This window comes from Heterodontus francisci, chromosome 3 (assembly GCF_036365525.1).
Source record: "Heterodontus francisci isolate sHetFra1 chromosome 3, sHetFra1.hap1, whole genome shotgun sequence".
NCBI lineage: Eukaryota > Metazoa > Chordata > Chondrichthyes > Heterodontiformes > Heterodontidae > Heterodontus > Heterodontus francisci.
The window spans coordinates 140,668,469-140,686,871 of NC_090373.1; the positions used below are offsets into that span (position 1 = coordinate 140,668,469).

Here is an 18,403-nt window from a genome sequence, read left to right on the forward strand (position 1 = left end):
GAAAGCAGAAGAGAAAACGGGAGGGAAAGAGAAGGCATGTCCAATTGCTAATTAACAAAGCAAATCTGTGGAGATGGCTGAATTGATCAGTCCTGCTTTTCTAAAGGAAGGAGAGGAGAAAAATGTGTTCTATAGCTTATTAATGTAACTGTGCTCTACTTTTTCAGGCTTCGGGAATTTGGTGGAGGAAGTACATATGACAAAGAATCCGTGGCAATCATAAAACTGAACAACACAACAGTTCTGTATCTAAAAGAAGTGACAAAGTTCCTTGGTCTAGTTTGTTTTCTTAGGGAAGAAAGTTTTGAGCGCAAAGGTAATTTTTGCCTATTCTACCATAAAATTGCTCATGATCACAAATATGTCTAGTTAGTACATTACTATATCAAATTTCCTGTGCACTTAATTAAAATAGATGCTTTTATTTTTCTCAACCACTATTTCCTTAATATAGGATATTCCTATGTAATTTAATCTTTAATTGTCTTTTTGTCCCTAACGGGAAAGCCCCCTACCCTTGCTCATTGTCTCCCTAGTGGCACATTCAAGATCATCAACTCACCATCTGTGGAATTACTCATGTGAACCGAAATCCTACCATTTCATGGGACTTACCATTTGAGTATGAGCGTATTGCAATTTCCTGATAATGCAATCACTTTAAGGCAGCCAATCCAAAGAAAGTTTCTCTAAGCTACATTCTGCCTTTATTTAATGTTTCTCCTTTTGGAGAATTCTGCAATGCTGAAACACTTTATCTAGTAGTCCGGCTAGGAAATGGCACAATTCATTGCTAAAATAGTATGTAGAATTCATAACCTCAAGGTAATTAAAAGCATGGAACTAGGAAGGCCATTTGGGCCTTTTAGATTTCTCCTTGCACAGGGCATCCAAATTCCATTCTACAACAAATTTTACCTCAGATGAGTGTAGTGATGTTGTGCTTGTGGTATTAGAGTGCAATCTGGAGGATGAGAGTTCAAGTCCAATGCTATGACTTTGAATTCAATAAATCTGGGCTAGTACCAGGAGCCTGTCAACCCTACCTAGTCTGAACTACCTGTGACTCTAGTCTTGCATGACATGGACGACTTTTAATATCCTCTGAAGTTGTCTGGCACAATTTTTTTTTTAAAAGGCCCACCAACGCCTTTACAGGACATCAGGGGATGGGCAATAAATACAGATTTGGTAGTGTTGTCCACATTGTCAGAATATAAGAAGGCCCTTGTTTCAGTTTCCTGAGCTCTGCAATTTCTTGCTGCTCCTACACTGTCTTCAGTTGCTTTCCAAAGCTGATACAGCCACACTTAAACCTTTGTGTTTAATAGAAAATGTGATCATTTCTGCCTGTACTTTTCCCTATAACCTTTATCCAGCACTTTTCTGAAATAATTCAATAGGATATTGTGCATTTTACTGGGTTTCTGTGCTACATGTCCATGATTCTGGGGGGAACCAAACTGTAGTCTTGTTTGAGGCGTGTTATACTTTGGTACTTGTGCTGTCTATTTCTGTTCTCTCAGTCCAAATTTAATGTTCTTCCACTTAAGAAGCAGACTTGCCAAGGTTACTGAACCTGAACAAAATACCTCAGCTTCTCATTAAAAACCACAACTTAATAAGAGGACAAATATGAATATACTTTCTAACATTATTTTAGATGCAATTGTTGCCTTTTTGGTATTTACTGGATTACATTTTCTTTTCCTTTTTTACATTGCAGGTTTGATAGACTATAATTTTCATTGTTTCCGCAAAGCTATCCATGAGATTTTTGAAGTTCGCACGACCATGCTTAAGTGCCGCAAACGGCACAGAGGACTGCAAAGAAGCAAACTGGGAACTCCCAATGGCACACTCGAACCTTTGTCGTAAAGACTACTATGTTCATGGTGTTTCTGCTAGCATGTTCAGTGATGCTAAGTAGCTGTACTGTGATACCAATGCACTGATATGTATGAAGATAATGCTCAGGATATTAGTACTGATCGAGAAATTGCTCTAAAGCAAGCATTTCGTGAAAGGTATATTTTTGGCAGATGCTGACCATCATTATTTATCATATATAACTTCTATGTATTGCAAAATCCCTTCCTAACAGGAATGGAATGGGTATCTTCTGTTGGCCTGCTGAAATTGTAGCACTTTAGTTCAAAACAAATTAAATCCAGTTTAATATTCTCTAGCTTTCAGTGTTAACAGGACATGGGTTGACAATTTCAGAGAATGTCAAGTTTTAATTTCCTGCCAGTGCATCTAACCTTAGAGACACCACTCTTTGGCCAGGATTTTGTGAGGTCCCCTGAGGCGGGGTCAGAGGCAGGGTGCACAGAGTATTGCAACGGGTGGTGGGAGGGGAGGGTGCGGAGGGCCCATCGCCCAGCAATCTTCCAGGAGCGGGATAGGCCAACAACAGTCTTCCTTCCCAGAGGCCAATTGAGGCCCTCAATTGGCCTATAAAGGGCCTCTTCCCACTGCCGCTGGGATCTTACCAGCGGCGATGGGAGAACCTCCGCCGCAGGTGGAGGATGCCTTGTCAAATGAGGCATCCTCCCTGCAGGCTTGCTGGGTGGGGGGGGAGGGTCCCTCCTTCATGGGCAATTTGTGGCCCACAGAGACCCCACCGGGAACAACTTTACCCCCTGGCACCCCCCCCTCCCCTAGACTGCACAACCACCCTCCCACCCTATCCCCTCGCTGGGGCCTTCCAGACTGGCCCCAGCAACCCTGCCTCACCTACCTCTGTTCCGGGGTTCCACCACTGGGCCTGGGTCCGAGACCTCTGCAATACCAGCAGTGGCCACCGCTCCCAGTGGCGCCACCGATATTGCTGAACTGCCAGCCCTCTGATTGGCCAGCAGCTCTTGGAGACGAGATCCCCGTCCCTTCAAAGTCTTTAAAGGGGCAGGGATTCCCACCTCAAAACTTTGATTCAAAAAGACCGTAGGATTGCTCAGGGAGGGAGAGGGGGGCCATGAAAATGCAGATGTGGGGTTCCCCCTGCCTTTTCGGCCCGGCGCCGGGAGCCCAGCCTCCTTCACAAAACCCAGCCCTTTGTTTTCCCCTCCGTTTTTCTCTGTTCTTCTAAATAAGCTCTCTAGTACCTCAGGCACCTGCAGGGCTGTAGCCATGAAGACTTTTTACAGAGGTAAATGTGGCCATCCACAGTTTGCTTTTTCTTGTTGACCATTGTAGGGGAGCACATTAAGAGATAGGACATCTTTACCACGCTAAATTACAGGAAATGACTACTTTCTTCACGGAAACATGATTGAACCTTATAACTTGTGTTAATAAATCAGGACAAGAGATAAGTTACTAAGGCAGATGCCTGTCATTGCTCAGTCCTGGCTGCTACCTTATCTAAGTAGCCATTCTTCATGTAAGAGGCAAGATCATGAGAGTTAGCAGGCAAGTCCATCTATAGGAGGTAACATAGCCAAGCTTAATTTGAAAACTGTTGCTGAAGTGAAGAAAGGACTTGTTTAAAAAAGAAATCACCGGGCCCTTGGTTGGAAAGACATTTGCATATTAACAGACAGTGCTTGTGGAGACAAAGGGGTTACTTCCCTTATCCAATTTAACCCACAATGGACTTTGAGCAGCAGACATTGAAGGTGAGGGAGCTCAAATTTCAGGATGACTGTTGGGATGGCTGAATCCACAAACAGACGTGGTCAGACTAGCTGGTCACGTGACTAGCCTGCTTGGCAACCTGTTTTTTTCTGAATTGTACAAACAGTTTGAACTCAGAGTGTCTGTTTGCTCCTGGACTGAAAAGACCTCTCATGGCTGACTCGCCACAGCCTCTCCTGTCTGCTCCCATCTCTTTCTCACGGTACTCCAAATCCACTGAAGACACAAACCCCGAGAGGCAAAAGCCTCCTACAGCGAACAAGGTTTAAGAAGAATACTGGGCCCCAATGAAAAGCAAGATCTACCTACAATCAAGGACTCTACACTGAGCTCGAAGATCTGTAACAAAAACCCTCTTCAGAAATTGCCTCAATCTTTTCCACTTTATTTCTGTCTCTATCTGCATGTGTGTATCGCATATGCATGCTAGCCTGTCATGTATCCGTAGGCATTAACAGAATTAGAGTTTTAAGTTTAATAAATTTCAACCTTTCTTCTTTAAACCTAAGAAAACCTGTTTGTGCTGGTTTCTTTGCCTTATAATTGGAAAGCAATGAACAAGGATTCACTTAGGGGGATCTAAAAACAGTGTGTTTAAAATTAAAACTTTGTTACAGTAAGACCAGGTGAAGGGTGAGAGGGAACCCTAGACCTATTTCTCACCTGGTCATAACAATGTCCTCATTCCATACTTGGCAGCGCACATACAAACTAAGACATTGAGAGAATAAAGAGTCGCTTCTGATCTTCTAAGCTGTTGGTTCTCAACCACTCCAAACTAATTGCAGTACAGGTTTCGCAATAGGATTCCTGAATGCAAGCTGAATTGATTCTTAGAAGAGATCATGGAACGGGCTACATTCATTTACCTTTCCCTGCGCTGGATTGTGAAGAGGTTGTTTCAAAGGTGAGTACTTCATAAGTTACTGGTGCTCCAATACACTGTTTTAACAACTGAAATCAGAGTATAAATTCTGTAGAACTAAGCAGAAGTCCAGTCCTTTTTGAGTGGCTCTAGCATTGACATGTGACAATGCTCTGTTCTTACCATGCAGTTAATAAATCAGACACAAGTTTATTATGTAGATTATGTAGCTGCCTGCTCTTATTTAGTTTTTGATTTGGTTGAGAAAGTAAATTTTTTTTAAAAAAATTCATTCATGGGATGTGGGCATCACTAGCTATGCCAGCATTTATTGCCCATCCTTAATTGCCCTTGAGAAGGTGGTGGTGAGCTGCCTTCTTGAACTGCTGCAGTCCATTTGAAGTAGGTACACCCACAGTGCTGTTAGGAAGGGAGTTCCAGGATTTTGACCCAGCGACAGTGAAGGAACAGCGATATAGTTCCAAGTCAGGATGGTGTGTGACTTGGAGGGAACTTGCAGGTGGTGATGTTCCCATGCATCTGCTGCTCTTGTCCTTCGAGGTGGTAGAGGTCGCAGGTTTGGAAGGTGCTGTCTAAGGAGCCTTGGTGCGTTGCTGCAGTGCATCTTGTAGATGGTACACACTGCTGCCACTGCATCGGTGGTGGAGGGAGTGAATGTTTGTGGATGGTGTGCCAATCAAGCGGGCTGCTTTGTTCTGGATGATGTCAAGCTTCTTGAGTGTTGTTGGAGCTGCACCCATCCAGGCAAATGGAGAGTATTCCATCACACTCCTGACTTGTGCCTTGTAGATGGTGGACAGGCTTTTGGTAGTAAGGAGGTGAGTTACTAATGTGCTAGTTTAAAATGACAAGCTTATATGTGACTAGAATAAGAAAATAATGTATTTTCGAGATGCTGAAAATATTTTGCACTGCATTTTGTATAGATGCAACCACCGTCAAAATGATATGGAAGCATAGTTTGTCAACATGCATGCCTGATCCATACAATAATGGTAGATGCACTGGAAGCCCACCATCATGCATGTCCCACCCACATGCCCTTGCTTGAGCCCAGTTGACATGCTTGACAATAAATTTAAACAATTGAAACTGATTCAGTAGTTCTGAAACTTGTTTTGAACTGGGAGCTGCAAAAGGGAAAAGAACTCACACTCTTCTAGCTAAGGATCAATGATTTCAAAAGGAAATTAGATGGGTGCTTGAAGAAAATAAACTTACACGGCTACAGGGATAGAGCAGGGGATTGGACTGACTGGATTGCTTTTCAGAGAGACAGCATGGACTTGATAGGCTGAATGGTTTCCTTCTGTGCCGTAATGACTCTGAGGATACTGTTAATTGAAAAATATTACAAAAAAAGCTTGTTTCTTTTCTCCTCTTTCTTCACTGTTGCTTCTCTACCCTGTAACTTACTTTTGTTTCTTTTTACTCCTCCACCTAATTTTCTCTTTCTCCTTTTTCTTCCTCTCCTGTCCGAGTTCTGTTTGGCTCTTGTCATGAGTTTTTTTTTAAATTAAGAGGTCTGTGTGCCTTTGAGACCTGTTGCTATTTTTTGTGAACAGTGACTGAATGCTGACATTTTGTGTTTGGAGTGCAGGCTGCAAGGCAATTTGTATCAAAGCAACAGGAAGATTTTATGACAGTCTTATGACTTCTGTTGAAAGATTTTAGTTTCAGTTCTGCAGTGAGAGGGACCAGAGGGAAACAGAACAGCCAGCAGTGGCTGCAGCTGTGTTTTGCTGATAGACCAGAGGAAAAGACCTATTTCTGAAAATAAGCTCTGTATTTCAAAGGAAAAAGTGCTACATTTAAGGTGAGGTTTTGACCTGCCTGAAGAGAGGAAGAGACCCAGAGAAAAGAGGAATTGCTACACTCTGTGGAGAAACAAAGCCTGTGTTTTGGGTGTTGCAAGTTTGTGTTGCCTCCAGTCAAGAATCTCTGCCTCAAGAGTGAGTTCTCTAGTTGCTGTGCTCTGTGGAGAAGGCTCCTTTGCTGAGAATAAGTCCTGTTGACTTTTGTGTTTTTGGAAGTTTCTGAACTCTCAAGAAAGTTTCTACTGTTAGACTGCTACTTTAACATTTAAATAGACCTGTTGCTGAAAGATCTGTGTGATGCCTGCTGTAGACAAACTATCTTGAACACCTACCCACCATAGACTGTTCACTAATTCCATCTGGAGAAACATCAAGTGGCATCTGAATATTCGACTCTGGGACACCTCACCAATCCAGGGAAATACTACCAGAAGATACAACCCAGTTATTTTATTCCTAAGAAACTATTGTAAAGTCAATATTTCCGCTTTCCCTGGTTAACTGTTGATTTTTGAATGACTGTGTGTGCATGAGGGTTAGGAAGATTAAGGAGTTATAAAATCTTTTCATACATATAGATTCATCTCATTAATATTTTAAAACTTGGTTTATTCATAAATAGTTAATTTTGTTGTTTAAAGAAACCTGGTTTGGTGTGCTTTATTATGGGGATAAATAATATGGCTATTTTTCCATTAGGTGTGAAACTTTACTAATATGCTGTGACATGTGGAGTAGGGGACTGAATTAACAGTGCATTACTCCCTCCTTGGTCGTAACACTCTTCAATATTGTCCCTCTCCCATCACTTTTCACTTTTTTGTCCTCTTTTCCTTTTCTATTTCTCTTTTTTCCCTCTACAACAGTTTTTCAGGGCTTCTTCAGTCTCAACAGCAGATCACTCTCGGCAGATATTTTCTTTCCCCTTCCAAGTTTTCTGCACCTCCACTGCAGTCGGGGATCTCTGCCTCATAGACAGGGCTCTTAATTGCAGACACAAGACAAAATTTCCTGCTATATCTCTGTCCCAAGGGAGCTTTTCAGCCTTTTTTATATTCATCCTCCCTTAACTAGTTCCCACTTTCTGCAGTCATCTCAGTTTTTTTCTCCTTTGAATCCTTGCTGATACTTCATTTGATCATTTATTTTTCCTGTGCTGAATTTCCTTTGTGTGCTTTTGATTGCTCAGACGCTTGTACCAGTTATCTCTAGCTGATTCCAGCATTTATTGTTCCTCTCTTCTTTCCCCCCCCCCCCAAAGCCTTTTCTGTTGCTGTTTTTTTCCCCAAGCAGGTTCTGCCTCTTGGGTAGGAAAAGGATCCAAACAAATCTTAACCCTACTGCTAAGTTTTGGTCATGACTTTCCTGTCCATCCCAGTTGGTGGTTGCACCACTGTCATTTTGTGTGGTGTTAGATTTGGGCTGAAGCTTTTTGATGTTGGAGTACTGAATGTAGGACTGAGTCTGACATCTGAAATATTATTTACAAAAATTACATGTTGCATTTTTCGATAAATAAATAGATTAAAATGCCACAGTTGAATGTGAGAATTCAGACTTGGGTACAGTCAAAGTAAAACAATAATGGTTTTATATCTATTAATATCATTACTAGAAAGGTGGTTAGCAAATTTTAACAGTGAGGCTCTAAAGAATTTTTCTCAGTGCTGGATCACTTGCCAAACACATTCGACATACCAGGGATTTTAATTTTTTCAAGGCGAAGAGTAAAGTGTGCTTGAGGTCAGTAATATAAGTCAAAGAAATTAAAGTAATAAAGAATCTGTAAATCTGATGTAAAACATTTCTCAAACTGATTTATTAGCCATAGTTTTGTTGCTTTTAGGTCACTCTAATTAAAAGGAACAAAGTTATTGGTGAAGTATCAGCTTCCAAAAAGGTAAATTACCTAAAGTTCCAGGTTATCCATTTAACTTTACATGATAAATTAAGCAACCCTGGCTATTTACCTTGAGGACATTTTCAGCATCCCAGCAGTTCATTCTACACATTATGGGTAATTCTGAATTTGCGTGGTGTAAAACAGGAGTTCGCGAGTAGACGGTCACATCTAGCCACTAAAATTTCTATCATAGAATGGTTAAAGCAGAGGCCATTCAGCCTGTCATGTCTATGCTGGCTCTCTGAAAAAGCAACTCACCTCGTCCCACTTCCCTGCCTTTTCCCTATAGCCCTGCCTTTTTTTCTTCTTCAGTTAACTATGCAGTTCTCTTTTGAAGGCCTCGATTAAATCTGCCTTCACACTCTTAGGCAGTGCATTCCAGATCCTAACCACTTGCTGCATAAAGCAGTTTTTCCTCGTGTTGCTGTTGCTTCTTTTGTCAATCACCTTAAATCGGTCACCTCTGGTTCTGGATCCTCTGCTAATGGGAACAGTTTCTCCCTATCTGTCCAGACCCCTCATGAAAACGTCTTTCACATCTCTTAATTTTCTTTTCTCCAAGGAGAACAACCCCAGCTTCTCCAACCTATTCACATAACTGAAGTTATGGGAAACCGATCGTGTGAACCTTTTCTGCACTTTAATGCCTTAACATTCTTCCTATAGTATGGTGCCAGAACTGGACAAAATACTCCAGTTGAAGCCAAACCAGCGTTTCGTACAGGTTTATCGTAACTTCCTTGTTCTTGCACTTTCTGCCACATTTATATATTCCTTCGGTTTTGGGTTGGAAAGTTCCCAATCAGTTTATGACACATTACGGGACGAATCTGATGTCCTTTTCAGTTAAATTTACATTTCCGCTTTGCTTGTTTTATGTTGCGACTTTCGTCTGGGGAAAGGGGATGTTGAATCAAAAGTGATACGACCACACCTACAAGCGTCACTCATTATGACTGTCAACCTTTTATTTTAATGAGTGCACGCTTTACAAATGCAGCTCTACGCGCTTGGATAGTCTTGCGTATTGGGTGTACGCGGAGAGTAAATTCTCAGGTTAACTCCGCTCTCTTTAAAGCAGCTCACTGAGCCCACGATACGTGTCTGCAGCGGCTCTCGCTTCCTGCTCGCTCTTCATTGGAGGAAAGGAGGGCGGGGCGCCCACACCGGATCCACAAAGTTACTGCCACGTCACAATCGCCTAAACATCCGCTCGTGCCCCGGGGGTGGGAATCTATAGAGCAGCATCTTCAAGATAAGCCAAAGCTCGGTGTGTGACGCCGCTGTGTCCCCGAGTCGGAGCGTGCGGGTGTTAGGGTGTGTGACGCCGCCGTGTCCCCGAGCCGGAGCGAGCGGTCAGGTCGGGGTTAGGGTGTGTGACGCCGAGCCGGAGCGAGCGGGGGAGGTCAGGTCGGGGTTAGGGTGTGTGACGCCGAGCCGGAGCGAGCGGGGGAGGTCAGGTCGGGGTTAGGGTGTGTGACGCCGCCGTGTCCCCGAGCCGGAGCGAGCGGCCGCTGCGCGGACAATAACAACAACAAAGCCGACAACATGGAGGTTCAGTACAATCTGAGGAACCCGGGTGAGTGACACACCGGATCTGGAAAACCGAATTCCGTTCCCTTCCCCCCGCATCTATGGGGCCCGTTTCCGATGCCGAAACGGAGTCACTCGGCCTTTGAGTTTCTCTGGGCTCGGCCCTGTGCTATTCTAAAGCCCAGGGGTCTGTTGTTTTGTGGCTGGTCGCTTGTCTGGGTCTGCGGCAGCATCGCCCGCCTCCGTCCTCTTGCCACGTGAAACCCTCATCCGTGTCTTTGTTATCTTCAGGCTCAACTGTTTGAGTGTTTAGATCTGACTAAAGGTTGTTGACCTGAAATGTTAATATTGCCTTCCTCTCCCTGGAAATGTTGTCTGATCTGCTGAGAGTTGTCAACAATTTGTTTAATTCAGATTTCCAGTATTGCAGTATTTTTTTTTCTTGCTTTATTCCAGTGTTGTCCTGGCTGGCATGTCATCCTTCGTTTTCCGTCGGTATCAGCTCACTCAAAATTCTGTTGCCTTTACCTGGCCCACACCAAACCAGTCCTATCATTGCCAGTTTTAAAATTCTTATCCATGTGTAACTTCCCACGAATATCTGAGATCCCCTTGTCGAACATCGGCAACAAATTCATTTTTTAGCTACTGACCTGAAGTGTACTCGATCCCCAGGTAGGGCTGTAATACAATATTATCTGTGAAAAGGAGTACTGCAATTCTTTGAGAAATGTCTGAAACTGCCACTTTCTGCTATATAGCACAAATTGATGTAGAAATTGAAGCATGTAAATGTCAATGGAATATTTTTCAGATATCTTCCCTATACTGTCAATTCATCCTTAAGCTGATGTGTTATGACCAGGTAAGGAAAGGGTCTAGGCCTCCCCTCTCAGCCATTTCCTGGTTTTGCCGTAACAGGGTTTAACTTTTAAAACAGTGTGTTTTTTAGCTTCCCCTCAGTGAGTCCTTGCTCTCTGCTCTCTAATTGTAATTGTAAAGGAATCAACCAGACAGGTTTTCTCGGGTTTAAACAAGAAAGGTGTAAGTTTATTAACCTTAAAACTCTAACTCCGTTACAACTACTAAAAAATACATGGCGCAACCATGTTGGCATGCATACGCGATAAACACGGACAAATATATACAGAAGTGGAGAAAGAATTAAAGGGGGGGAGGTTTGAAGTAGTAAATGGAGTTCAGTTACTGGTTTTGGGTTGGATGTAAAGTCTTTGATTAAAGTTAAGTCTTGCAGTTATCGTTGGGGCCCAGTGCACACTTTCAAACTTGTTTCGCTGGTACTAGAAGGCTGCTGGGGTCTTCTGTCTTGAGGCATATGTTACTTCTGTGGGTCCCTGGAACTTTGCGTGAGAGAGAAACTGGCCTTGCTTCTCTTTGGTCTTCAAAATGCAGTCTGTCTCAAAACTTTACTGTGAGCACAATTCAATCAATTCTCTGGTTGGCCAGCAGGTTAGTCATGTGACTAGCTCTTTGAGACAGCATAGCTTGCAAGGTTTGTAGATTCTTCAAAGCTCACTACACACACTTAGTGGGGTGGGGGGTTAGGAATGCTGGCTCTTACACAGACAATGACTCTCAATGTCTTTTGATCATCACTATTACAAAACCCATCTGGCTAATTGAATCAGGAAGCACTCCCATTGTGTCTCTATTCAACTGTCTCAGAATGCCATGTACAGCCATGTTTTCAACCATTCAGTCCTGTGGTCTTTTAAAACAAATTATGTTCAAGGTCCAGTCGCAGTTCAAATACAGTTCCATATGACAAAATTAAATTAATGTTTCCATTTGGCAGGTGTGGTTTCCGTCACACTATCTACTATCCATCACAAAGACCACCTATTGAAAATGAGAGTCTCATGGGACTTGAAAGTTGACATTTTGCTTTCAAAGAAATTCATATGGAATTAGTGTTATTTCTCATTAGCTTTGAGCATCAATTAATCTTGCAGGAACTGCATCGTCATTATTCAGTCTGGATGCTGGGCAGCAGTATCTGTCCTGATGGCCACTGGAGATGGGATACTAGAACAACTGGCCTTAACTAGTTTTTTTGACTGCCAAGGATTAGATTTGAGAGGATGAATCCATTCACAAAGTCGGATGGAGGAAAATGGATCTTAGATATTCTAAAATCTAAATATTCTGTATGTGAGAATGGGGTGTAGGGTAGTTGAACAATTCTATGTTTTTATTACAAAATGTGTTACTGCTGACATCTCGGTTGTTGCTGCAGTAGTACTGTAAAAGTTAAGTTTTTCAAATCATCAGCTGAAATGTGAAATAAATGGCCAACCCAGAGTATACAAAGCTTTGTGGAGCTGTTTGCAATCTAAGAGTTGCATTCTTTAATCATGAAGCATGGAAATAATACAGGATCATACATTAAGGGAATCCTTGTGCATTTTGTTGTGGCTGTCTGCTGTTTGCGTCTAAGAGGCAATTCTGTTTATGTGAAAGCTAAATTTGGTTATAACTTTATTTAGAAAACCAAGCTAAGTACTTTTAAAGGAAGTTTTATCTACCAGCATCAACTCTTGCATGGATTGCTGTACAAGTGTCCTATATGAAATTGCAAAGTCTCAACCTGAATTGTGATGCACAGTCTGATCATTTATAATTTAGATTTGCATTTACTACTCAAAAGTTTTTGAGAATTAATTTACTGTAGGTATTGAACACATCTAACTGAATCTGAGTTTGGTTTTATCAATTAGCTTGCATTTGTACAAGATCATTTTAAATTTTGGAAAAATGTGTGAATTTCATGTGGCTCTTAGATTGTATAATGTCCCTATACTTATTGTAAAATAGAGGTTATATCCTTTTTATTCTACAAAGTCATAGAGTTATACAGCACAGGAACAGGCCCTTCGGCCCATCGTGTCTGTGCCGGCCATGAAGCACCTATCTATTTTAATCCCATTTTCCAGCACTTGGCCCATAGCCTTGTATGCTATGGCATTGCAAGTGCTCATCTAAATACCTCTTAAATGTTGTGAGATTCCAACCACCCTCTGGGTGAAAAAACTTTTCCTCAAATCCCCTCTAAACCTCCTGCCCCTTGCCTTAAATCTATGCCCCCTGGTTATTGACCCCTCCGTTAAGGGAAAAGGTTTCTTCCTATCAATGCCCCTCAATTTTGTGTACCTCAATCAGGTCCCCCCTCAGCCTTCTCTGCTCTAAGGGAAACAACCCTAGCCTATCCAGTCTCTCTTCATAGCTGAAATGCTCTAGCTCAGGCAACATCCTGGTGAATCTCCTCTGCACACTCTCCAGTGCAATCACATCCTTCCTTTAGTGTGGCGACCAGAACTGTACACAGTACTCCAGCTGTGGCCTAACTAGCAGTTTATACAGCTCCATCATAAACTCCCTTCTCTTGTATTCTGTACCTCGGCTGATCAAGGCAAGTATCCCATATGCCTTCCTAACCACCTTTATCTACCTGTGCTGCTGCCTTCAGTGTTCTATGGACAAGTACACCAAGGTCCCTCTGACCCTCTGTACTTCCTAGGGTCCTACCACCCATTGTATATTCCCTTGCCTTGCTAGTCCTCCCAAAATGCATCACCTCACACTTCTCAGCATTAAATTCCATTTGCCAATGCTCTGCCCATCTTACCAGCCCATCTATATCGTCCTGTGATCTAAGGCTTTCCTCCTCACTATTTACGACACCACCAATTTTCGTGTCATCTGCAAACTTACTGATCATACCGCCAATATTCACGTCTAAATCATTAATGTACACTACAAACAGCAAAGGTCCCAGCACCGCGATCCCTGCGGTACACCACTAGTCACAGGCTTCCAATTGCAAAAAGAACCCTCGACCATCACCATCTGTCTCCTGCCACTAAGCCAATTTTGGATCCAATTTGCCAAATTACCCTGGATCCCATGGGCTCTTACCTTCTTAACCAATCTCCCATGCGGGATCTTATCAAAAGCCTTACTGAGGTCCATGTAGACTACATTAACTGCTTTACCCTCATCTACACAGCTAGTCACCTCCTCGAAAAATTCAAAAGCCCATGCTGAAATGAATGTAAATGTCAGTTACTGTTAAGGTTGCTAATCGGAACCCTGACTGTCTGACAGGTCAACTAAAATGGAGTTATTGTAGAACTGCTATATATTTAGAGCTGAAACATAAAACAATTTAAGATTGTTTTAGAGCTTCGCGAAAGAGAGGTGGATGCAGGTGTCAGTTTAAAGGAACAATCATTGCTTTTTAAAAAAAAAGAGCTTCACTACATTTATACCTTGCTTAGAGCTGTTCCAGCCGGCAATAACTTCTAATAGTTACAACTGTTGAGAAAATGGAAGTTAGGGCTATGAATGAGTCACATGGGTATGATAAATTTGGCAATGACAAAGTATAAAAGGGAAGTGCGTGAGCTTGTGATAGACGTGACACTTCATATATTTTGAGGTATGTGTATTGCATCTAACGTGTTTGATTCATTATAATTGCTTGCATTTGAGTGATTCTCATTTTGATTTTATTTTTAAAAAAAAGAAAACTAAACAAGTAGGGAATATGCAAATAAAGCAAGAAGGAAGTGGGCAGATACATTTCCAATGAGAAACTATTAAGGATCTATGAAAACACCTTCAGTACAAGTAGTGTGCAAAGTTTACCAGTAAAAGCAGAGAAATAATTCTGTCACTATATTGGTTTCTGGAATAAGCTGAGTATTTACTAATTTAAATAAGGTTTAATATACAACAGACAAAAATGCTTTCCAAGAAAATTATTAAACTTAAAAACTGCTTTTTTATACTGTTAGGTTACTTTGGATTGGCTTCTCGGCACACCCCCACATTGTGGTTTTTTAAAAATGGTGCTGGCAGATCCTGAGAGCCTGAGGTGCAGTGAGTGAGAGTTCGGAAACTGGATACTCTGTACATGCTTCCCATTGTTAGGAAACACAGTGCACTCAGGAAATCCCTATAATGGTCATCACTAGATCACATCAACTTGGCATCATGGCAGAATTTATGGGTATAGTCATTGAACTCAGTATTTCATTTAAATTATATAACTTTGAATTTTTCAGCAGGGTTCCCACTTTTCCGTTTGTGTAGCTTCATTCAAATAACTGAGCAATTCAATATTTTTGTGTAAAAGTACTTTGATTTATCAGGAGTGCTTTTTTTTTCTTAAACTGTTTACTAGAGTCCTTCCAACGCAATATTTTCCCATTCTGTGACAATTGGGACGAAAGTGCACCGGATTAGGTTTAATGCATAACAGTAGGAACACACTTCACTGACTGAGTTTTTTTCCTCTGGTATTATGACATTGTTAGTAGAATTGCTACAGTACTCTGGAGAAGGAAGTACATATCATGCAAGACTATCAACAGTTTTTGTAATGTGAACAATCTTGGGCTAGGTGTGCTCCATTGTGAGTGGATGGTTGTGCAGGCCATCTTGCCTGTGGTTTGACCTTTCTTCACAGGTAGTAGGTCAAATACATTTAATGGCCTATGCCATCTGCCACTATATCTGACTTATATAGAAAGAGATTCTAGAAAGGATAGAATATACTATAATAGCATCTGTACTGCTCTTTAAAATATTTCCTTTTTTAAAAAAAGGAACTTAACTAATTGGTTACAAGTTGAGAGTTATTTTATCCGGGCATTATCACATTTCTAGGGGTGCTAATAGAATAACTTGTTAAAATAAAACATGAAGGAATAGAGTTCAGAGAGAAGGCCGTGCTATCAGAAATAATCTTCACTTAAAGCTCCTTATTAAATATTTATTTAAGAGCTTTTTAAAGTATAATAATATAATAATAAACCAATCTTGGTATCTGGGTGGCATTAGTGTAACATTACAGTTTGTGTTATAGTGTGTGAGATGAAAATTGGCCTGCCCAAAGAGCCAATAGTTCTCTGGAACTGCCACCAATTTAGGGGTTAAAAAGAACATCAGTAGTGCTGATGTGTACTTGTTTGGGAAAAGTCCCAGGTGGTGTGGTTAACAAGATAAAATGACAAGTTTAGTTAAGGTCAGAGGTCACCTAGAGCTGGAGCAATGAAGCTACATGATATACAGCCAGCCAAGACTTCATGCAGCTATCTAAATAAAAATAGCTTTGTTTTATAAAGAATAACATATCCTGTTTTTAGTTTCACGTCTTGTTGCATGCCATAAAAACAGCTGTGAATGATGAAAAAGAACATTGATTTGCATTAAAGTTCATTTTAGTTGCACTTAATTAAATTACCTAAAATGTGTACAGATGAGAGAAGCTATTTATGCTCATCCTGAATATGTGTGTTTGGCACTACCACCATGCTAAATGGGATACTCCCTACCATGCTAAATGGGATAGATTCAGACAGATCCAGCAGCTCAACTGGGCAGCTGAGGTGCTGTGGGCCATCTACTGCAGCAGAATTGTATTCAACCGCAATCTGTAACCTCATGGTCCAGCATATCCCTCACTCCACCATTACCATCAAGCTAGGGGATCAACCTTTGCTCAATGAGGAGTGCAGGAGAGCATGCCAGGAGCAGCACCAGCCTAAAAATGAGATGCCAACCTGTTGAAGCTACAACACAGGACTACATGCAATCTAAGTAGCGGAAATAGCATGCGATAGAAGAGTTAAGCGATCCCACACCCAATGGATCAGATCAAAGCTCTGCAGTCCTGCCACATCTGGTCATGAATGGTGGTGGACAATTAAACAGCTAAGTGGAGGAGGAGGCTCCACAAACATCCCAATTCTCAATGATAGGGGAGCCCTGTGCATATGTGCAAAAGACCAGGCTGAATAATTTGCAACCATCTTCAGCCAGAAGTGCTGTGAATGTTCCACCTTAGCCTCTTCCTGAGGTCCCCTGCATCACAGATGCCAGTCTTCAGCCAATTTGATTCACTCCACGGGATATCAAGAAACAACTGAAGGCACTGGATACAGCAACTGCTATGGGCTCAGACAACATCCCAGCTGTAGTACTGAAAACTTGTGCTCCAGAACTAGCAGCACTCCTAGCCAAGCTGTTCCAGTACAGCTACAACACTGGCACCTACCTGAAGTCGTGGAAAACAGCACAGGTATGTCCAGCCCACAAAAAGCAAGACAAATCCCATCCTCCCAATTGACGCCCCACCAGTCTACTCCCCATCATCAAGAAAGTGATGGAAGGTGTCCTGTGACAGTGCTATCAGGCAGCACTTACTCGGCAATTAATCTGTACACCAATGCTCACTTTGGGTTCTGTGAGGGCTACTCAGCTGCAAACTTCATTACAGCCTTGTTCCAAACGTGGACAAAAGAGCTGAATTCTAGAGCCGAGTTGAGAGAGACTGCCCTTGGCATCAAGGAGCCCTAGCAAAAATGAAGTCTGTGGGAATCAGGAGGGGCGGGGGGTAGGAAACTGGTTTCTAGCTAGCACAAAGGAAGATGGTTGTGGTTGTTGGAGGCCAATCTTCTCCGCCCCGGGACCTCGCAGCAGGAATTCCTCAGGGTAGTGCCCTAGGCTCAGCCATCTTTGGTGGCTTCATCAATGGCCTTCCCCCCCCCCCCCCCCCCCCCATCATAAGGTCAGAAGTGTGGATGGTTATTGATTGCACAGTGTTCAGTACCATTCACAACTCCTCAGATACTGAAGCAATCAGTGTCCATGTGCAGCAAGACCTGGACAACATTCAGGCTTGGGCTGATGTGTAACACGAATGCTACATTCCAGTCAAGTGCCAGGCAATGACCATCTCCAACAAAAGCGAATCTAACCATCTCCCCTTGGCATTCAACAGTGTTACCATTGCTGAATCCCCCACCATCAATATCCTGTAGTTACCATTGACCAGAAACTGAACTGGACCAGCCACATGCATACTGTGACTACAAGAGCAGATCAGAGGCTGGGAATTCTGTGGTGAGTAACTCACAACCTGGCCCCTCAAAGCCTGTCCACCATCTACAAGACACAAGTCAGGAGTGTGATGAAATTCTCTCCACTTGTCTTGAGTGCAATTCCAACACTGCTCAAGAAGCTTGACATCATCCAGTGCAAAACATTCTGCTTGGTCGGCACCCCATCCACCACCTTGAACATACACTCCTTTCAGCACTGTCACATAGTGGCAGCAGTGTGTACCATCTACAAGATGCACTGCAGTAACTCACCAAGGCTCCATCAACTGCACATTCTAAATCTGCGACGTCTAGCACCTAGGAAGATGAAGGCAGCAGATGCATGGGAATGCTACCACCTGCAAGTTCCCCTCCAAGCCACACACCTTCCTGACTTGAAACTATATCACTGTACCTTCACTGTCACTGGGTCAAAAACCTGGAATTCCCTTCCTAACAATACTGTTGCACCGACATCAGATGGACTGCAGCGGTTCAAGAAGGCTGCTCACCTTCTCAAGGGTGGGCAACAAATGCTGGGCTTGCCAGCAACACTTGGGGCATATGAAAGAATGAAACTTTTTTTTAAAAAAAATTCTTCCGTGTCCCTGCCTCCACTACTCCAGCAAGAAGTCTATTGTGTGCTGATGACATTGGTCACTTTTTGTACAACTTTCTATTCGTCCTAAAATTAGCTTCCATAATTTTAACTTGTCTC

At 42.4% G+C, this 18,403-nt stretch overlaps 2 protein-coding genes across 3 annotated transcripts in view; both read left to right on the forward strand.

The window, feature by feature from the left end:
- Nucleotides 1–2,957, forward strand: part of LOC137361978 (ras-related GTP-binding protein D) — a 41,247-nt gene extending 38,290 nt beyond the window's left edge. For both annotated transcript variants that reach the window (XM_068026578.1, XM_068026585.1), the window contains exons 6-7: nt 168–316; nt 1,727–2,957. In XM_068026578.1, coding sequence (XP_067882679.1) covers nt 168–316; nt 1,727–1,878 — 301 coding nt within the window. In that variant the 3' untranslated portion in view covers nt 1,879–2,957. The remainder of the gene's footprint in view (nt 1–167; nt 317–1,726) is intronic.
- Nucleotides 2,958–9,521: 6,564 nt separating this feature from the next.
- The window catches only part of ube2j1 (ubiquitin-conjugating enzyme E2, J1), a 58,045-nt gene continuing 49,163 nt past the window's right edge, over nt 9,522–18,403 (forward strand). The window contains exon 1 of the mRNA XM_068026592.1: nt 9,522–9,824. Coding sequence (XP_067882693.1) covers nt 9,794–9,824 — 31 coding nt within the window. The 5' untranslated portion in view covers nt 9,522–9,793. The remainder of the gene's footprint in view (nt 9,825–18,403) is intronic.